The 19,479-nt window shown below is 40.6% G+C and overlaps 1 protein-coding gene across 1 annotated transcript in view; it reads left to right on the top strand.

The window, feature by feature from the left end:
• The window catches only part of Nup93 (nucleoporin 93), a 110,300-nt gene that overhangs the window by 74,735 nt on the left and 16,086 nt on the right, over positions 1-19,479 (top strand). Inside the window, exons 6-8 of the mRNA XM_048355541.1 lie at positions 12,537-12,611; positions 15,059-15,148; positions 16,498-16,637. Of these exons, the coding sequence (XP_048211498.1) occupies positions 12,537-12,611; positions 15,059-15,148; positions 16,498-16,637 (305 nt within the window). The remainder of the gene's footprint in view (positions 1-12,536; positions 12,612-15,058; positions 15,149-16,497; positions 16,638-19,479) is intronic.

Below are 19,479 nucleotides of genomic sequence, written 5' to 3'. Positions count from 1 at the left end.
AAATTGTCATTCTACTCTACATAGCTTGTGGGGTCTATGAACTTTTAACAATAACATCATTTTCTCCATTTCAGATGATATGTACATTACCTTCCTTTTGTTTAGCAACATCTGTTCCCTCCTTCACTCATTCCTTCTTCCCCATTCCCAATCATGAGTTGCTTACTTCCCTTTCATCTTACTTGAAATCTTTTTTTTTTTTTTTTTGGCCAGTCCTAGGCCGTGAACTCAGGGCCTGAGCACTGTCCCTGGCTTCTTTTTTTGCTCAAGGCTAGCACTCTGCCACTTGAGCCACAGTGTTGAAATCTTTAAGTAGTTGTACGAAGGAGTTTCAGTTCAATATGTCAGTTTATGAGTACAATGCTACTGTCTTCTTAAAAAGTAGTTTGAGAGCTGAGCACCAGAAGCTCACACTTGTAATTCTAGCTACTCAGAAGGCTGAGATCTGAAGATTAAGGTTCAAAGATAGCCATAGCAAGAAAGTCTTAAAGACTTTTATCTCCAGTTAACCAGCAAAACAGTTGAAAGTGGAGCTGTGGCTTAAATGGTAAAGTGCTACTCTTGAGTGAAAAAGCTAAGAGACAGCCCCCCAGGTCCTGAGTTCAAGCCCAGTATCAGTACATATATACACAAAAAAGTAGTTTGAGATAATTTGGATATGAAAATTAAAAATTTTAATATTGTACTCACAGTGTTAACATTTTTAGGTAATATTTTCATGTCTTTCTGCTAAGTTGTTTTCTTCCTCCAGAACTTGTTTCATAGGCGTTAAGCATTCTTTTACACATAGAAATAGGAAAATGGAAGCTCAAAGTGGTGTACGTTAATGCTGTGAGACCCAAGACTGTTGGCTCCTAAACCATTGTTCTCTGAAAATCTGGGTCAAGGATGGATAGGTTAACAGTTTGTGGTGCTTGCAAGGTAACTTCCCACATCTTGCATCTACACATCTGCTCCTAATTTAAAGACAAGTTTTTCTATTAAATTAATCCCTAAATAAATAGATGTCAAAGTCTTGTGACTTGGGAAATTGATCCTTAAGGACTCTGATCTATATTTCTTAAACTCAAAGGCATGACTGACCTCACGTTGCTCAGTTCTTTGTGAGTCTGGGCAAATAACTAGAACAGATCATGGTTTTATAAACTTAAGAGTTTTTTAAATGGTGTTAATAGGTTATGTTTTGTATAGGGATTTGGAAGCAATTATAAATTGCAAATGAGACATTCTTTCTTGATTGCTCTTCTCTCAAAAATAGACTTGAATATTTAGTAGATGTCCTTCTTTGACCTCCAGTCCTCTTTTGGAAAGGAGTTATCCAGGCTGTACTGTTTTCTGTTGTGACACCTGGTAGAGTGACTAACATTGCTATAAAAGAGGGCAAGTGACACACGCAGATCTCAAAGAACTGTCTCTTTCTGGAAACTTGTAGGTTTTATTGTTTTTGTTATTGCTTTGGACTCTTTTACTTAAGTGTAACATCTATGCAGAAAAGTGCACAAATCATAAATGTATAACTCAGTAAACAATCACAAATGGAACCCAAGATGAAGAAACACAATCAGCACCACTCCAGCAAGCACTGTTGTGCTACTTTCTGTTTGCTAACCCCCACTGGCAACAATGGAACCATTATTGTGATTTCTGACATCTCAGATTTATTTTGCCTGTTTTTAAACTTTATGTAAATGGAGTCATATAAGATGTGCTTTTTTGTGTAATGTTCTATAGTTAGTAGTTGTTAGCCATTTATTTTGGTGGTTCAGCAGTGTAACTGCAATTTATCCATTGTATCATCAGTGAATATTTGGGTATTTTCTGTACTGTTTTCTGTTGTGACACCTGGTAGAGTGACTAACATTGCTATAAAAGAGGGCAAGTGACACACGCAGATCTCAAAGAACTGTCTCTTTCTGGAAACTTGTAGGTTTTATTGTTTTTGTTATTGCTTTGGACTCTTTTACTTAAGTGTAACATCTATGCAGAAAAGTGCACAAATCATAAATGTATAACTCAGTAAACAATCACAAATGGAACCCAAGATGAAGAAACACAATCAGCACCACTCCAGCAAGCACTGTTGTGCTACTTTCTGTTTGCTAACCCCCACTGGCAACAATGGAACCATTATTGTGATTTCTGACATCTCAGATTTATTTTGCCTGTTTTTAAACTTTATGTAAATGGAGTCATATAAGATGTGCTTTTTTGTGTAATGTTCTATAGTTAGTAGTTGTTAGCCATTTATTTTGGTGGTTCAGCAGTGTAACTGCAATTTATCCATTGTATCATCAGTGAATATTTGGGTATTTTCTAGCTAGCTTTTATAACTAGAGTGCCGTCATGGACCTTCTTGTGTTTTCTTTTTTTTTTGGTGTACCTCATAGAGAAACTGTCATTCAGAGAGTATGTATGTGTTCCAAATTGTAGCTCAGTGGTAGAATGCTTCTGCCTAGCAATTGAATTAGGCTTTGCTTCCTAGCACTGCAAGTAAGGAACAAAAATGTGTTCAGCTTTAACAGATATTGCCACAGAGTCTTCCAAAATGAGTTTGTCAGTGTATCTTCCCAGTTTGTTCTATATCCTTGCCATACATGGTGTGTTTTCTGAACTTAACTGTTCAGGTAACTGCAAGGAACCCTGTGTTTTCACATGTAATTTCCTTCAAAACGATAGTAGCAAGGTACTATTATTTCTACTTAGCTCTATAATTATCTCTGTATTAGTATACCAACTACACACTGAAAGACAGGAGGAGATAGGTAGGCTCTGGAATTGAACAGGTCTTGGGTTCCTGAGCGTGGGTTTCCTCATTACGGAGACTTTCTTAAAGACCTGGTGTAGAGAATGCTGAGCGTCATGGAAAGCTCCACACAGTGCCTGGCAAGGAGTGCATGACCCACATATCTGGGCAATATTTGTATGGTTGTTAGTGTTTCATAAACTATATGTTATGAAGTGTTACTTTAATCATCTTAATATGGATCTTTTCTAGTGAGTCTCTTGACATTGCTAGGCATGCAGAATCTTTTGGTATAAACATGAAAATTAAAGGACTATAGCTTAATATCTGCAGTATTCTTCCTTGGGTACCTTGCTGTCAGGAATGAGATTGTTGGAATTCACAGAGTCATTTATTAGGAAGGTGACTTCATATCATCTTGAAATATCCTTACCTTTAAATTAAAGGAAAATGTCTATATTTGGATAATTTAAAATAAAGAAACTTAAGGCTTAAACAATTTTTTTCAAAGTGAAAATGGACTAGAATATGGTAGTTGCTGCAACATTTCTTCCCCCAAGTTTTCTAGTAAAAGAAGAACAAAGAAAACATTGGTAACATTTGTTTCTGGCAAGTTTTAATAAAGGAAATGATGCTTGTATAGCATTAGAAAGTTAATTTCTCCAGGTCATCATTGAAAGATAAGTTGTAATCTGAATAAGAATGACGTATTTTGAAGCAAGAAAGAGACTTGTGGCTATGAGCCCTCATGCACCAGGTCTCATGTCTGGCCGGTGTGAGGAAGAACTCCAATGTCTGTGACTTGCATGCAGTATGGGAGGTTTGAGCAGTGTGCAAATTCTTGATATAGCTTAGCCAATTTCTTTTTAAAAAGCTAGATCATACTTACCTCACTTCTTTACTCCTATTACCTCCTCCTACTTTTTAAACTTTCTTACAAATTCTTAAAGTGTGCTTCATTATATTCTTTTTATATGTGTATGAAGTATATTTCCATCATATTTATATCTTTCCCCATCTCTTTCCTCCCTCTCATTGGTCCCCTTGACAATAGTCTACCTTTTATATTCATGTCCTTTATATTTTTTAAATGTAGATTCTGCATATGGGAGAAAATAAACAGGATTTGTTTTTTCTGAATCTGGCTTATTTCACTTAATAGTGAATAGTTCCAGCTATTTTCTTTTCATCCATTTTCTGTATATAACTTGATTTCATTCTCTTTATAGTGGAACAATATTTTCTGTATATGTACACCACAATTTCTTTATCAATTCATCTTGATAAAGCATCTAGGATGTTAAGCACCCAGAATGATTCATAACTTGAAATGGCAGTCCTCAAGAAAACAATGTCAAATGCTAGTGAGGCTGCAGGGGAAGAGGAACCATTATACACTGTTAATGGGAATCTCCATATTGATTTAAAATACTTTATATTTCCACCAACAGTACATGAGGGTTCCCCTTTCCCTGCATCCTTGCCAGCATTTGCCATTCTGATTGGAGTAAAATGGAATCTCAGTGTTGTTTTTATACAAGGCAAGCACTCTTGCCACTAGCCTATATCCCCAGCTCTTTTTTAAAAACTTTCTTTTTGGCCAGTCCTGGGCCTTGGACTCAGGACAGTGTTGTTTTTATTTGCATTTTCTTTGTGCTTAGCCAATTTTTTTTTCTTTTGCCTTTGCTAACTCTTTTTTTTTTTAAATTGTTTTCTTATTTATTGTCAAAGTGATGTACAGAGAGGTTACAGTTTCATACGTTAGGCTTTGGGTACATTTCTTGTACTGTTTGTTACCTCCTCCCTTATTCCTCCCTCCCCCCTCCCCTTTTCCCTCTCCCCCCATGAGCTGTACACACACAATGGTTTTGCAAATAATTGCTTTTGGAGTCGTTTGTCTTTTTATCCTTTGTCTCTTGATTTTGATATTCCCTTTCACTTCCCTAGTTCTAATACCAGTATATACAGTATCCAGTGTACTCAGATGAGATACAGTGATAGTGCAGGTACAACCACAGGAAGGGGATACAAGAGAGTCATCAATAGAAGCTACGGTTTCACATGGTAGGTCGAAAGCGATTACAACAGTGATATAATACTTGTTATTAGCCAACTTTTAAAACAGTATTTAAAGGTAAATTTAGCCTCACTATAGTCTAGAGAATATGTTGGTACTGGATATAGTCAATGGGCAAGTACCTTAAAGTACGGTCTAGAAAATGATTTAGCCACACGCTTCTTGAAAGCTGAACTTAACAATTATGAATAGCAATGAATAACTATATTGTGATATATGAACTATTCAGTGCAATTGAGAAACTTTTAATTTTGATAATAGATTTAATACCATATTTCATCAGATACTTGTGTTTTACCTTGTATGTGTGGTATGTGTATGTGTGTGTATAGTATGTGTGTGCGGGAGTACTAGGGGTTAACCTCATGACTGTGCTTGTTAGACATCTCTGGCACTTAACACCTCAAGATACTTTTTCAGTTCAGTGGTATGTCATAGTTTGGCAGCATTTTTCCCCCTAGCGGCACATAAAGTGACATTGTGTCTTCTAATAGATGATGCATTAGTTTTGATGAAATTCAGCAAAATATAGAGTGACAGTTTGAATCTGAAAACTCCAGGCTAGATGATTCTAAGCTATATAATCTGGCTTGCTGGCAGTTACCTAGGGAATTAGCCTGATTCACATATTGGGGTTTAAATTGGATTTCAGTTGTAGAAAGAAAGCACTCTGCTTTCTGTGTCTGTGTCTGTGTCTGTGTCTGTCTGTGTATGTGTGTCTGTCTGTCTGTCTTGGGACTTGAGCTCAGTGCCCGTCCCTTTGACTTTTCTTTGCTTAAGGCTAGTGCTCTACCACTTGAGTCACAGCTCCACTTCCAGCTTTTTGGAGATTATTGTAGATAAGTCTCACAAAGTTTCCTGCCTGGGCTGACTTGGAACTGCAATCTATTTTCAGATACCAGCCTCCTGAGTAACTCAAATTACTGGTGTGAGCCACCAGTACCAGCTGTTCCTTTTTTAAAAACAAGAAAACCCGAGCTTTACAGGTCCTCCCACTTTATTGTCATGATGTATTTACACATAAGCACTTTTTATTCTGTGCACAGTTCTTGTATTGCAGGTATGTAGACCCACTTAGGAAAACTGCTACTGTCTCCTTTGCCTCACTCTGACTTAATCTCTGCCAGTAGTACACATCTTTCCAATTTCCTCAGGTACTTATACATGTATTTATATGTTTGCACCATTCCAATATATTATCAGCCATAGATGACATCATTGTATGTACTAAGTTTTTATTTTTGTTTTATGTTCTACCCACTTTGGCAATTGTCCTACATAACTACATAATGAAGATCTATGTAGTTTTGATGTGGCTATGCTAATATTCCACCATAGGAATGGTCCAAGTGTTCTATGAATTTTATCCATGAAGAACAAGTTACATAGTCATTAGTTAGGTTGCATTTAGAGCCCTGGCCTTCTGATTCCGAGTGAGTGGGTTTTATTGTTGTTTTGGTGTTTTTACTGGGATTTTATAGCCAAATATTGTAAATCAGTACCTTTGGTTCCATTTCGTTTACATAAAGCCAAAACATTCTACTTGGAAATTAAACTCTCTTCCTTCTATAGTGTCGTCACCTTTTCTTTTCACTCTAGACTGGTTTTGTTGAAAGTTCCAGTTACATCCCTTCTCCATTAACTAGAAAGGGAAAAGGGGTTTTGTTTTGTTTTTAGGGTTGTTTTTTTTTGGAGGGGGTGTTGATTGTAGGGCTTAAACTCAAAACCTAGGCACTGTCCCTGAGTTCTTTTGCTCAAAGCTAGTGCTCTACCATTTTGAGCCACAGCACCTCTTCTGGGAAAAGGTTTATTCATCCCTACTTAGGCCTTGTTCAACAGTAGGTACTAAGTAAAAGTTTCCTGTACCTCCCAGAGTGGCTGATTTGGAAAGACTTCTCTCTATTTGAGAAGCCTGTTCTCGGTTCATATTCTAGGAGGCTGATGTTTCTCCTCACAACTCAGGCTCCTGGCAAGCCCCTTGGTTTTCTCTCTGGCCCTGCTTACTTGGCTTAAACCCTGACTTTCTGGTCTCTTATTCCAGCTCCTGTTGTCTACTTACTCCTGTCATCCTGTCCTAGTTGTCCCCACTGTGGCTTGGTCAAGCGCAGCCCCCACCCCCCCCCCCCGGGAAACTCAGAGGTCAAAGGTGTTTAGCATGTTATCCCACACCCTTTCCAGACATCAACCCTGGCTATGGTTTTCCAGCTCCTCTGCTGAGGAATGTGTGCACATCCTGTTGATGGGTAACTGGCGTTGGTGTGGTGAAATAGCTTGAAGGGCAAGTGAAGGAGACCTACTTTTCAAAACAAGAGCATTAGGCAAAATTAATTTAAGTGGAAATTTGACTCCTGTAAGCCAACTACTTTTTAAGTGATTAATTTAAAAAATTAGGATTTTAGTACTGGAAAATACTTGTCCAGGCCATTCAGGATAGCTGAAACAACTGTGTCCTTGAAGAAGTGCCTCATGCTGTCCTCCTCCTCCTTCCTCCTGTGTCCCCGTCCCCACTGAGGTTGCTGAGCGTGGCAGGTCTACTTCCTTCTTTAAATGGATGGAATCTTTAGCTTCCAGATAACTCTCATTAGAAAGGTGGCTGTCTTATTGAACAGTCCTCAGCAGTGTTACTAAAACCCTCAGAGAATTAGTTCACAAGTAGAAAATGTGCTAGTGTGTGTTCATCATAGAAAAAGAAGATGAGACTTTCTAGATAGTACATATTAAAACATCTTATTTTAGATCATGGTTCTGCAGCATCCTTATATATCTGTATCCATATACCCACTGTTGTTTAGCATGTGATTCATTTGTTCATATTTCTTTATTGATAAAAGTACAACAGCAAACAGGTACCAGCTACATGTTGGGCACGGTAAGTCTCGTCTGCTTATGTCTCACAGTAGTGCTTGTGAGGAAGTGCTGTTGACCCCTGTATCCCCTCAGTTCCATCTCTGTGGATTTAACTAAGCACAGACTGGAAATAAGGAGAGAAAAAATCATGTCTGCAGCAAACATGTGTAGACTTTTTTCTTGACATTGTTCTTTAAACATTACAGCTATTTACCTGACATTTACCTTGTATTAGATGTTACAAGTAATCTAGAGATGTGCCTGTTTTATGCAAATTTTTCTTAAAGGACTTGAGCATCTGCAGAAGTTGGTATCTGCAGGGGATCCTGAAACACTACCTTATTGATGCAGAGAACAACTGTACTATTTTCCTCCCTATTTAATTTTTATCCCAAACCTGTAGAGTGGATGTCATTTCTATCCCCATTTCATAGCTAAGGAAGCTGGGCTTAAAAGTACCAATGTGCTTAAGATAACAGCTAGCAAGATGTGGAGCCAGAGTCAGCCACCGTGGCTCATGCCTGTAATCCTAGCTACTCAGGAGCAGGTGAGGGGAGTCGAGCCAGGATTTCTAGCCACCACTTTCCCTTCTGTGGCCTTGGGAAGTTTTCCCAGGTAGGCAGGCTAGAGTATGACAAAGCACAGGAGCCAGACGTGCTGCAGTGAACTTGCATATGGCTTCAACTTCCTGTGGATGTTCATATGTAAAATGTATATAAAATATCTACTTCATAGTTGTGGAGTTAATACTCCACAGTATTTCAAACAGTGTGGTACACATTGCAAATGCTCAATAAGTGTCATTGTTTTTATTATCTCTGTGTACCATTATCCTTACCACATCCATGTACATGAAGCTCACAAGATGGCTGCTTCATTTACTGCTAAGAAGAGAGGGAGAAGGCTGAAAGCTCATGGGACTCTTGTTCCCTCTCCCCCCAACCCCAAACCCTTTTTATGAAAAACAATTCTGAGAAGCAGAATCTGTCTCCAAAGAAACTAGCAGACTTCTGTTTCTACTCCTGACTATAGTGGAGGTTGGGAAAAGCTATAGCCAGTGGTATATAGGAGCCACCTCCTGGGCCCACTGTTAAGTTTTATAGAATTTGAGGTCTAACTGGTATCACTTTGGGTATTTTGAGATTTGCTGTGGGAATACTTTTAGCAGAGACACCAGTAAATGCTCCCATGGTCCTTCTCCCTCAGATCCAGTTGTTGAAAACATACTAGCACACTTAGAAGTGAGGAATGTCTTGGAGCATTTGTACTTAGCAGGACAGACATCTTCTTACAGCTGCCCTGTATTCATGTCCCTGCACTGATTTTTTTTTTTTTCTTTGCCAGTCCTAGGGCTTGGACTCAGGGCCTGAGCACTGTCCCTGGCTTCTTTTTGCTCAAGGCTAGCAGTCTATCACTCTAGCCACAGCACCCACTTCTGGCCTTTTCTGTTTATGTGGTGCTGAGGAATCAAACCCAGGGTTTCATCCATGTTATGCAAGCACTCTACCTCTAAGCCACATTCCCAGCCTATGTACAGATAATTTTGTATGGCATAAGAATGATGAGAAGCTCAGACAAGAACTTCCCTACTTCAGGTATATTTAATTTTATGTGCTGGTCTGAAAGGTGACAAGAAATAAGAGGTGAGAAACAAGGAATGGGAATAGACATTGATTGGGTCAACCAGCTAGCAGCTACTGGAGTGAATAAACTACTTATCTTTTTTTTGGGGGGGGGGGGCGTTGCTGGTCCTAGGGCTTGAATTCAGGGCTTGGATACTGTCTGAGTTTATTTTTTTGCTCAAAGCTAGAATTCTACCACTTGAGCTACAGATTTTTGGTGTGTTAGTTGTAGATTAGAGTCTCATAGACTTTCCTGCCCTGGCTTGCATTGAAGTACAATCCTCTTATCTCAGCCTCCTGAGTAGCTAGAACAGTAGATGTGAGCCACTGGTGCCCAGCTTACTTATCGTCTTTAAATGCCAGTAGTCCCTGAGGATCAGAGCTGAGGGGAACCTCTTGGGACCCCTTCATTTGACTGATGGAAATCTAAGACTCCAAGAGGACATTTTTTTTTTTTTTTTTTTTTTGGCCAGTCCTGGGCCTTGGACTCAGGGCCTGAGCACTGTCCCTGGCTTCTTCCCGCTCAAGGCTAGCACTCTGCCACTTGAGCCACAGCGCCGCTTCTAGCCGTTTTCTGTATATGTGGCGCTGGGGAATCGAACCTAGGGCCTCGTGTATCCGAGGCAGGCACTCTTGCCACTAGGCTATATCCCCAGCCCAAGAGGACATATTTTTCTCTGCCAAGGGTGGGCAACCTTTGGCCTGCTGCAAGCCATATAAGGCCACAACAATCATTTGATATATGACAGGATAGACCCATATGCTTCTTTATCTTTGCCTTTATCCTTCTGCCTATATGATAATTTTGTATGGGCCAGGAATAAGGTTGTAAATATTCATATGGCCCTTAGCAGAAAAGGTTTCCCAACTCAGCTAGAACCACAAGTCAGCAAGGGAAAGTCACCTTGCTGGAATCCCAGTGTCCTTCATACAGTGTTAATTTTCTAGAACCAAAGTTTAAACCCTCCTTTCTGCTGCCTGCCCCTAGTCTCTAGCACACTATACTCACATTCACTCTATCTTCCTTTTATGACTTTCATGTTTCTATATGTAACTCTTTCCAGAGATAGCAAACTCTTGAGGGGGCAGGCTCTGTAGGCTGATTTCTTTCTTTTTTTTTTTTTTTTTTTTTTGGCCAGTCCTGGGCCTTGGACTCAGGGCCTGAGCACTGTCCCTGGCTTCTTCCCGCTCAAGGCTAGCACTCTGCCACTTGAGCCACAGCGCCGCTTCTGGCCGTTTTCTGTATATGTGGTGCTGGGGAACCGAACCTAGGGCCTCATGTATCCGAGGCAGGCACTCTTGCCACTAGGCTATATCCCCAGCCCTGTAGGCTGATTTCTTATCCCTGCATGGATGGATGTACACACCTTGTACTTGTGGCAGACTTTTCGTTTTTCCTGAGTTAAATGACTTTCCAGCATAGACTGACTTTATATCTTCAGACGCCCCCAAAATGAATCAATAGCTGTTACTTTAATGTGGACTTAATATAGGAATGTCAGCTGAGCACAGTGGCTAAAGCCTGTAATCCTATCTTTTGGAGAGGAAATGCAGCATCACTGTTTAAGGCCAGCCAAGGTGGAGGGGGCGGGGGGGTGGGGTGGAGGGTTTGAGACTCCAACCTATGGCTGAGTGCAGTAGCACTGTCTGTCATCCCAGCTATGTGGTTGAACAAGCACAGGTTGAACAAGGATTGTGGCCCATGCCAGCCTGGTCATAAAGCAACACAGTCTTGCTTGATAGAATAACTGTCTAGCAAGTGGAAGGCCCATAGTTCAAATCCCCAGTACCACATAGACAGACAACTCCGAACCTGGTATTACGACCTTAGTGGTTCATTTCCCTCAGTTGCCTGCTATAATTGATGGAAACAGGAGTTCCACTGATAAAAGCAGTGACCTCACTGATATGAAGACGTGAGGAAGACCTAATGGTCAGAGAATGGAGCTGAATGCTGAAAGGATGTCCCTTTCCAGAAACTGTCAATGGGTCATCAGTAAGGCTTCTCAGGCCTCCCTTTTGTGGTTGGTACAATTATTGTCATCTCTATTTACAAGTACATAGATATATTCTATAAAAATAATTGGAGATTGAAGTTATAAAATGAGGGAAAGCAATAACCAGATAAAAGAGGTATAAAACGGTAGCTGAGAATTGTTGTAGTGAAATCTGAATGTGGGGTTGGTGATAGTAGGAGGCGTTTCACAGGGTGAATTTGGAGAGAGGGTCTCTGTACTTTCTGCTGCTCCGTGTGGAGGATTTTTCTGCCAGGGAGCCAAGGAGCAGTGTCTTAATCTGTTTTCAGGCCTTTATTCAAAGCTCTCCTTAAGGAGGCCTCCCTGAAACACTCTAATTAAGCTGAGTACCACCTGCGCTCCTCATCCCCTTTCCTACTTCATTTTCCCATGCTTGTTACAGCTGACAAAGTGTATTGTTTGTTTATCTTACTTGGTGACCATCTCTCCTCATAAGCATACAAGCTTCTCAAGTACAGGGATTTCTGTTGTCCTCTGTACCCTTGTCATGTAAAACAGAGCCTCTGTATGTATTTGTCATAGACTCATTCCTAGATGACAGTCATAGACCAACAGTCCTATTAGGTTGAACAATAGGAATTTGTTCAGGAGGCTGAGAAGTTCAACATCAAGGTGCCCATTGCTTCTGTTTACCAGTGAGGATTCTCTTTCTGGCTGACAGCCAACTTCTCACTGTATCCCTAACATGCTATATAGAGAGATAATTCTTCCTTTTTCTTTTCTTCCTTCCTCCTCATCCTCCTTCTCCTCTCCTTCCTTCCTTCTTTCTCTCTCTCTCCCTCTCTCTCTCTCCCTTCCTCCCTCCCTCCCTCTCTCCCTCTCTCCCTCTCTCTCCCTCTCCCTCTCTCTCCCTCCCCTTTCCCCCTTTCTCTCATTCTTTAATTTTTCCTTCCTTCTCCCCTCTCCCTTCTCCTTCCCTTTTCCCCTTTCCCTTTCTTCCTTCTCTTTTTTTAAAAAAATAGGAAAACCACACAAGAGATTCTTCTTTTATTTTTTTAATTAATCCAGTCTTGTACCTGGTCTCTTGTTGTATTCATGGTTAGAAAATTGTGTTTTATTGATGCTTTGAAATTATTATTTGAGGAACTTTTAACTAGGAAATGGAATCCTCGTGGCTCTGTTGAAGACATTTATTTCTGCGATCTTTTTAAAAATTGTCTTCACATGCTGAATACTGTTCTTAACCAATTCTGTACTGCCTTTATCCACAGCCGAGTTACGTCAGTGATATGGGGCCCCCTGGCCGAAGCTCTCTGGATAGCATTGAGATGGCCTATGCCCGGCAGGTAGGTGTGCATGCTCAAGGAAGATTAATACAGGAAGATCCTGTGGGCTTTGGAGGAGTCAGAGGGAACAACAGTTTTATGTGAAAGTCAAACCTGAAAGCAAGTTGGGATTTTTTTGTTTGTTTTTTTTAGGGCTGGTTAATATTTTACCATATATGCCACTGGAGACTTCTATTAAATAGGGCAATAGAATGACTCACATTAGATGTGGGGAAATTGCAGTTTTCCCTCTCCACTGACCAGAGTATCCCATTTTACATTGTTAACAATAGCTGCATTTAGAAAGATGCCAAGTAACTTCATTGAATAGCAAATAGAGTTTCGTATTAACTGAATTACCTGGTCAGCTGATGGTATAGTCAGAAATCCTTCTTTCACCCCTTGTTGAAAGAAATGTTCTAAATGCTTTTTTGACTCTGGCAAGCAAAGTGTTCTGAGCACTACTTGGTATTATTGTCTTGAAGACACTCCTGGTGCATTGGAGATCATGCTTTGCTTGTTGAACCATGACCATGTGATAGATGAATGTGTATTGAGCTGCATTGTGGTGAGCACTTGGGCTCAGTTGGACTGAGACTTCCTGAGGAGAAAACCTACCTGGGTTGCTAGCTGATTGTGTGTTTGTTGTTGCCATTGGCTTCCACAAAGTATCAAGAAGGGAAAATATTCATGTTTATTGAGTTGAGAGTGGTGAGCTTCCATCCCCCTTCAGAGCACTGTGCTCCTGCAGTGGCCAAGAAGCACCTGCACTTCTTTCCCTCCCTCCAACCTGGAGTTGGAAGCAGAAACAGATGGCAGCTATGGAGAGGAGGTTATGGGAAACTCTGGAATCCTGGGTACTTAATAGGTGTTTTTTCCCCCACTACCAAGTTTACAAAAAGGTAGTGGACTTTTGCATTAGCTCAGTACCTAGTAGGCTGATGGTCTTATTACAAATCCCTCTTAACCCTTGCTGAGAAAAATTTCTTTAATGCTTTTTTTGAAAATTCTCTCTTGTTCTATGGACCATATCACTTCAAAGTCTAGGCAGCTGAAGCCATCTTCATCAGCTTCCCAGTGGAGTTTTCCTTGCTTCCAGTACCTTCTTTCACAGCTAGCCTTCATTGCCTTCTGCTTGCATTTTATTTTAATTTTTTGTCAGCCATGGCTTGAGCTCAGGGCCTGGGCACTGTCCCTGAGCTTTTTTGCTCAAGGCTAGCAGTCTACCACTTTGAGCCACAACTCCACTTCTAGTTTTCTTCTGGTTAATTGGAGGTAAGAGTCTCATGGACTTTCCTGCCTGAGCTGGCTTTGAAGTGTGATCCTCAGATCTCAGCCTTCTGATTACAGGCGTGAACCACCAGCACCCAGCTTCTGCTTGCATTTCAGTTTCTTTTTCTTAAATCTCCTGTACATCAATACCCTTTGAGTTCAACCTTTATTATATGGCCAACTCCCATCTATTGCCATGGCCACTAGCAGGAGGCCAGCCCGATGGAGTTGTAAACTTCTGAGGAGAGAACTGATGTCTTCTACATCTTCAAAGACTAAAACTTCATAGTACTTAACAGCACTTAGGATTCTGCTTACCTGTCTGTTCTCTCCAGGGGAGAATGAATCCTTAAATACTATATTGAACACAGCACCTTATGAGAAGACAATCCTAAGAAGTCCTCACTATTGAGTGTATAAACACTGCCTTAGAGGATTAAAAACACTTCATTTAACCTCTGTAACATCCCTGGAAACAAACTGACATCATCATTTCTATTAAAAGTAGAGGAACCTCAGGTCTAGTACCTCAGTGCTCTGGGCAACCCTTCTTAGTGTAGCAAGGACTTCAAATGCAGAGTGAAGTCTTCCATAAGAGTAGAACTTAATAATCTTTACTATCATTGTTTTAGCAAAGTGATAATGACCTTCCTTATACCTTAAACATCCCCATTCTCCCCCTTTCCTTCCTTTTCTGTCTTCTTCCTTTTTATGGAATATTTCACCTAAGGACCAGAGATTCTTTCCCAGAGAAATGAATATTGCAAGTAAATAGCAAATGCTGGTGGAGGGTGACTGTGACCTGCTCCCTTTCTCAGTCCATGAGCCTTGGGTCTGGAGCCACATACTCCTTTGGCCCAGACTTTGGCATCGTTTTTAGGAAGCAGTAGTCAAATTCTGTCCAGTGTCTTATATTGCCAGTTTCCTCATTGCCCCTGCCAGAGGTACTCCCTCTCCCAGGACCCGCTTGCTCCTGTTCTTTGGGTGTTTGGAAGGCTGGGGTAGCAGTTAGCTTGGGTGTATTGCCCACAGAGCAGGAGAGCCAGCCCTGTGGACAGCTCAGCCATAGAGAGAAGGAAGAGAAGGTTGGCAGAAGCTTCTACTGATTCTTTGCTGGCATTGGAACTGCTTCAGGATGTCTTAAAAAGAAATAAAAATGGAAGTTGTGCCATTTATTTTGCTTTCTGTCATTTCAGATTTATATCTATAATGAGAAGATTGTGAATGGGCACCTGCAGCCTAACCTTGTAGACCTCTGCGCTTCTGTGGCAGAGCTGGATGATAAGGTATCGCCAGAGCTAATGAGTGGAGCTGAGTGTTGAGATGGGATCAGTGGTGTGCTGACTTGGCTGAAATATTCTGAAGAGACACTCTTCTAAATTTTCTTTCAATAATTTTGGAGTGGGTTTTTTTTTTAATGATTTCTTTAAAATTGATCTTTACAAAGGTCAGCCAAGGTCAGTTAACAGCCATAAGTATTCTGGAGCTATGTTTGCTTTCAAGTCCTGTCAGGCTCTGTCTACATGCTCACGAGTTTCCCTCCTCAGACAGACTAACTTCAGGGGTTCTTTAAGGAGAGCTGAAGTGCTAAGATGATGTGGTTTGTACAAGCCCCTTGAACTTGATTCAGGTAGCGTCTTTACCCCTACCCTCAAGAACCAAGTTTTAGGTGGCCAGGAGGGAGGGATATTAGGTGAATAAGTACCTATACATAGATTTTTGTTGTTACTTTTCTCCAAAATGCATCTAGCTTTTCTTAAAAAGTAAAATATAAGGCAGTAAATATAAAACTTTTCCTTTCTAAAGAAGAATGTAACTGTAACCCCACTGTTCATCCTTTTACAATAAAGATTAAAAAAGAAGAAGAGGTCAACAACACCTCAGAGCAAGTCACATTTGCCATAATTCTGTTGCTTTTGTGTTTGAGGGAGACCTTGAGAACAGGCTTTTCTCTTGTTTTCAGAAAGAGTGTAAACTGTGTTTCTATAATAGCTGCTTGAAAAGGGTTTAGGAAACCCTTTTTAAGAAGAAATTAATAGCTAACAGGACTCTGGTGAGAGCAGGGGGCTGCTGTGTGGGGTACACAAAGGAAGGAAAACTGTGCCTTCCAGGAAGGTGCTTTTGAAGGGTGCAAGTAGGAGGCTAGGACACAAAATGGGTTAGAGCAGTGGCCCTGGAGAGTCTCTGGGAGGACAAGAACCTATATTATTTAGGTTAAACTCAGATTTTAAGCCTTAGGAAACTCAAATATCCTTGTAAGGACTGAAACGCGGCACTTGTGTTTAAGCTCCCTGTGCACTGAACCATCTCAGATGTGTTGGCATTTTCTTAAGGGTGACCCACCGAGATTCAGTGTTCCTGTTACTTTTATGTGTCAGTAACTATATAGGTGGTTGTGTCAGACCAGAATGGTAACTGATCAGAAAACCAGCTCAGGGTAACATGGGGCTCATCAGTGGACCGAACTCTGGTGGCTGGCAGGGCTCTTCCACACTGAATTTGGGGTCTCAGACAGAAGACATTCACCTTACCCCTCTCCTCATCCTACCTGCTGTTGTGGTCAGAGTATTGTCAGCCAAATAATTCTACCAGCCCTGCAGCTTTTGTCACGTACAGTCTCATTTATTACGTACAGAGCATCTCTGACATGTGGACCATGGTCAAGCAAATGACAGATGTGTTATTGGCCCCGGCGACCGATGCCCTGAAGAGCCGCAGCAGTGTGGAGGTGCGCATGGAGTTTGTTAGGCAGGCCTTGGGATACCTGGAGCAGAGGTAAGGCAGCAATTGCACAGCGTAGCAGGCTGTCAAATCCCCTGAGGTCAACTGTTTCTCAGGCTTAAGTAGTCCTGGGGCAGAGTGTGCTGTAGCTCGTATAATTTAAACAGGTTGACTAAGCCTGAGAGGTGATTCTGTGCCCACTTTTCCACCAGGTCTGTTTGTGGAGTGCTTTCACATCTCATATGGATAAAAGAATTCAGATGCAGCCATTTGCACAAAATAATATACCTTTAAATATAAAGAACTATATGAATGATATGCAATTCAGAAATAGAAAGATTCATCCTTATAGTCACACATGTTGCTATTTCCTTCCTTGGTAGAGAATGGTGCTTCCTTGGGATTAGGTACTACGTTTTGTTGGTGCCCTCATCCACTAACAGCACCTTTACATTTTTAAAGGTCATCAAGTTAACCTACAGTAGAAAATAGCCCTTCAAATAATTAAAAAAAAAAAATCTCATATGGAAGATCACAGGAGAGTGTGAACACTGTTAGACTTCTCTTTTTTTTTCTCTACTCTGTGTCTTTATATGGGGACATTATGAATATTAGACCCACAGGCCTTAGGCTATAATCCCATTTGCTGATGTGATTCAGCCATCACTCCTTAGGCTCTTGTTTTTTGTCAGCATTTAAACTTTTACTTCTAGCAATCTTACCATCTTAAAACATTAGGGAGGCCCCCTTAACTTCACTCTCCTCTGGTTCTACTGAGTTAACCCCTGTGAGCCAGGGCCTTTCCCCGCTGCTAATGCCAGTGTTTTGTGCCTTGGCTTTTTTGCCACCTCCTCACTAATGGGAGTTGGTTGTTGAAGGGTTTGTGGCTGTGTCCTTGTGCCCTGACTATTGTCCCTTTCATTAGCAGGGCTGGTGCCATTCATCCCTCCCTGTGGACACTCCTTCCAGCTCTGAATGGGCCGGCAGGGGTTGTCATGAGTGTGCAATAGACTCTCTTTATTTCAGAAGCAGAGTGCTGGGCCTTTCCCTGCTGGCTCCGGAAGAGAAAGCCCAGTTGAATGTACTGACTAAATTGCAGCTCTTTGCCTCTGAAACATTGCACCTGCCAGCGGCCTTGTAGTGTGGTTGTTCTTTGTCAACAAAATAATACTTCATTAGGAAGTCATAAGACTTCCATGTGTGTAACTGAGGTAATTCAGACTTGGTATAGCAGAGAATAGGCTTTTATGCCAAATACTGTATTGATTATACAGTAGCCACATGAAATGAACTCCCCCAACATATATACTCACTATACTCACTAGTTTTCATTCCCTTAAGAAAAATCTTAAACTCAAAATGTCTTTTTTTTTTAAGTTCTTCTGCCTAAGTATAAAGGATTTGTACAATAATTTGTCAAACTTTGACTACTTCTTTATGATAAAGTTTTGGGTGTATTGATCTTCAGCCAAAGAGAATCTTTTGTATGTCGCAATATTTATTCCTTATAAATAAACAAAATATGAACCATATTTTTTATTTGTGATAATTTTTATTATTATCAGTTTACTAATAAAGGGGAAAATATACTTTTAATAATATGCCCTATAATAATAAATAATAAGTCTGGCTTTCCAAAACTAGATCCTCAAGGGTTGGGATGTAGCTCAGTGGTAGAGCACTTGCCTCGCATAAGTGAGGCCCTAGTGAACCATATTTGTTTTTAAACCCCTAGGAATTCTTTTAAATGGCTATAAGTACATATTTAACTGCTCATGATTGCTTTTCCCCATTAAATCTAATCCTTACTGTTGCTGTTCAACTTCACAAATCACACTAGGCTTCTTTGTTTTACTTAATTGTTTTACATCTCTGATAAGCCATCTTATTCTTTCATTTACCATTTTATTTTTCTTTTACTTCAAATACTTTTTTTGTTCTATGATGTCTCTTGAACTTATCGGAGCTATTTTGGAGTATCCTGAACCTTACTTACATTCTTTATCCGTCTAGTGTATGTATCTCTCTGACATCTTTTTTTTAAGGGCTTTTTTTTTTTTTTTTTTTTTTTGCCAGTCCTGGGGATTGGACTCAGGGCCTGAGCACTGTCCCTGGCTTCTTTTTGCTCAAGGCTAGCACTCTGCCAACTTGAGCCACAGCGCCACTTCTGGCCTTTTCTATATATGTGGTGCTGAGGAATCGAACCTAGGGCTTCATGTATATGAGGCAAGCACTCTTGCCACTAGGCCATATTCCCAGCCCAAGGGCTTATTTATTTAACCTTTTGACAGATGTGATATCTTAGAATAACTATACTTGGTTTTAAAGTTATTTTGCTGATACTGTTTGGCTAACAGTATACATACAATATTTTAAATAACTTTTTTATGAACCAGATGGCAAAGTAGGCCCAGTCCCAAATAATTTTTTAGATATAAAGCCAGAAATATTGAGAAACTATAGGGTTGTTCTGTCTCTTCTCTGCCATATTTCACAGTGAGGCACATATTTTGTAGCCCACAGGAATTCAGACTTCTTCAGCTTAGGCCCTTGTCTGCTCATGAATTGTTTTCATTCAAGTTGAAAGAGATCATAGTGCACATTTATTTGTTTGAGCTCTTTATTCTCTTAACCTTTTAAATAGTTCCATTTTTACTGCTTAAATTAATTGTGGAGCCTGGAGCTGGTGTTTCACACCTGTAATCCTAGCTCCTTAGGAGCTGAGATCTGAGGATCAGGGTTCAAAGCCAGCCAGGGTAGGAAAGCCCTTGAGAGTCTTTCCTCTAATAACCTACTAAAAAGGCCGTAGTAGTGCACTAGCCTTAAGTAAAAGAAGCTCAGGGATAGTGTTCAAGCGTTGAAAGCTGCAGGACACTCTGTCTCTCTCCTCATCCCC

Source organism: Perognathus longimembris, chromosome 10, assembly GCF_023159225.1.
Source record: "Perognathus longimembris pacificus isolate PPM17 chromosome 10, ASM2315922v1, whole genome shotgun sequence".
Classification (NCBI taxonomy): Eukaryota; Metazoa; Chordata; class Mammalia; order Rodentia; family Heteromyidae; genus Perognathus; species Perognathus longimembris.
The sequence above is the reverse complement of the archived record's forward strand: the minus strand, read 5'-3'. Positions and strand labels throughout refer to the sequence as shown.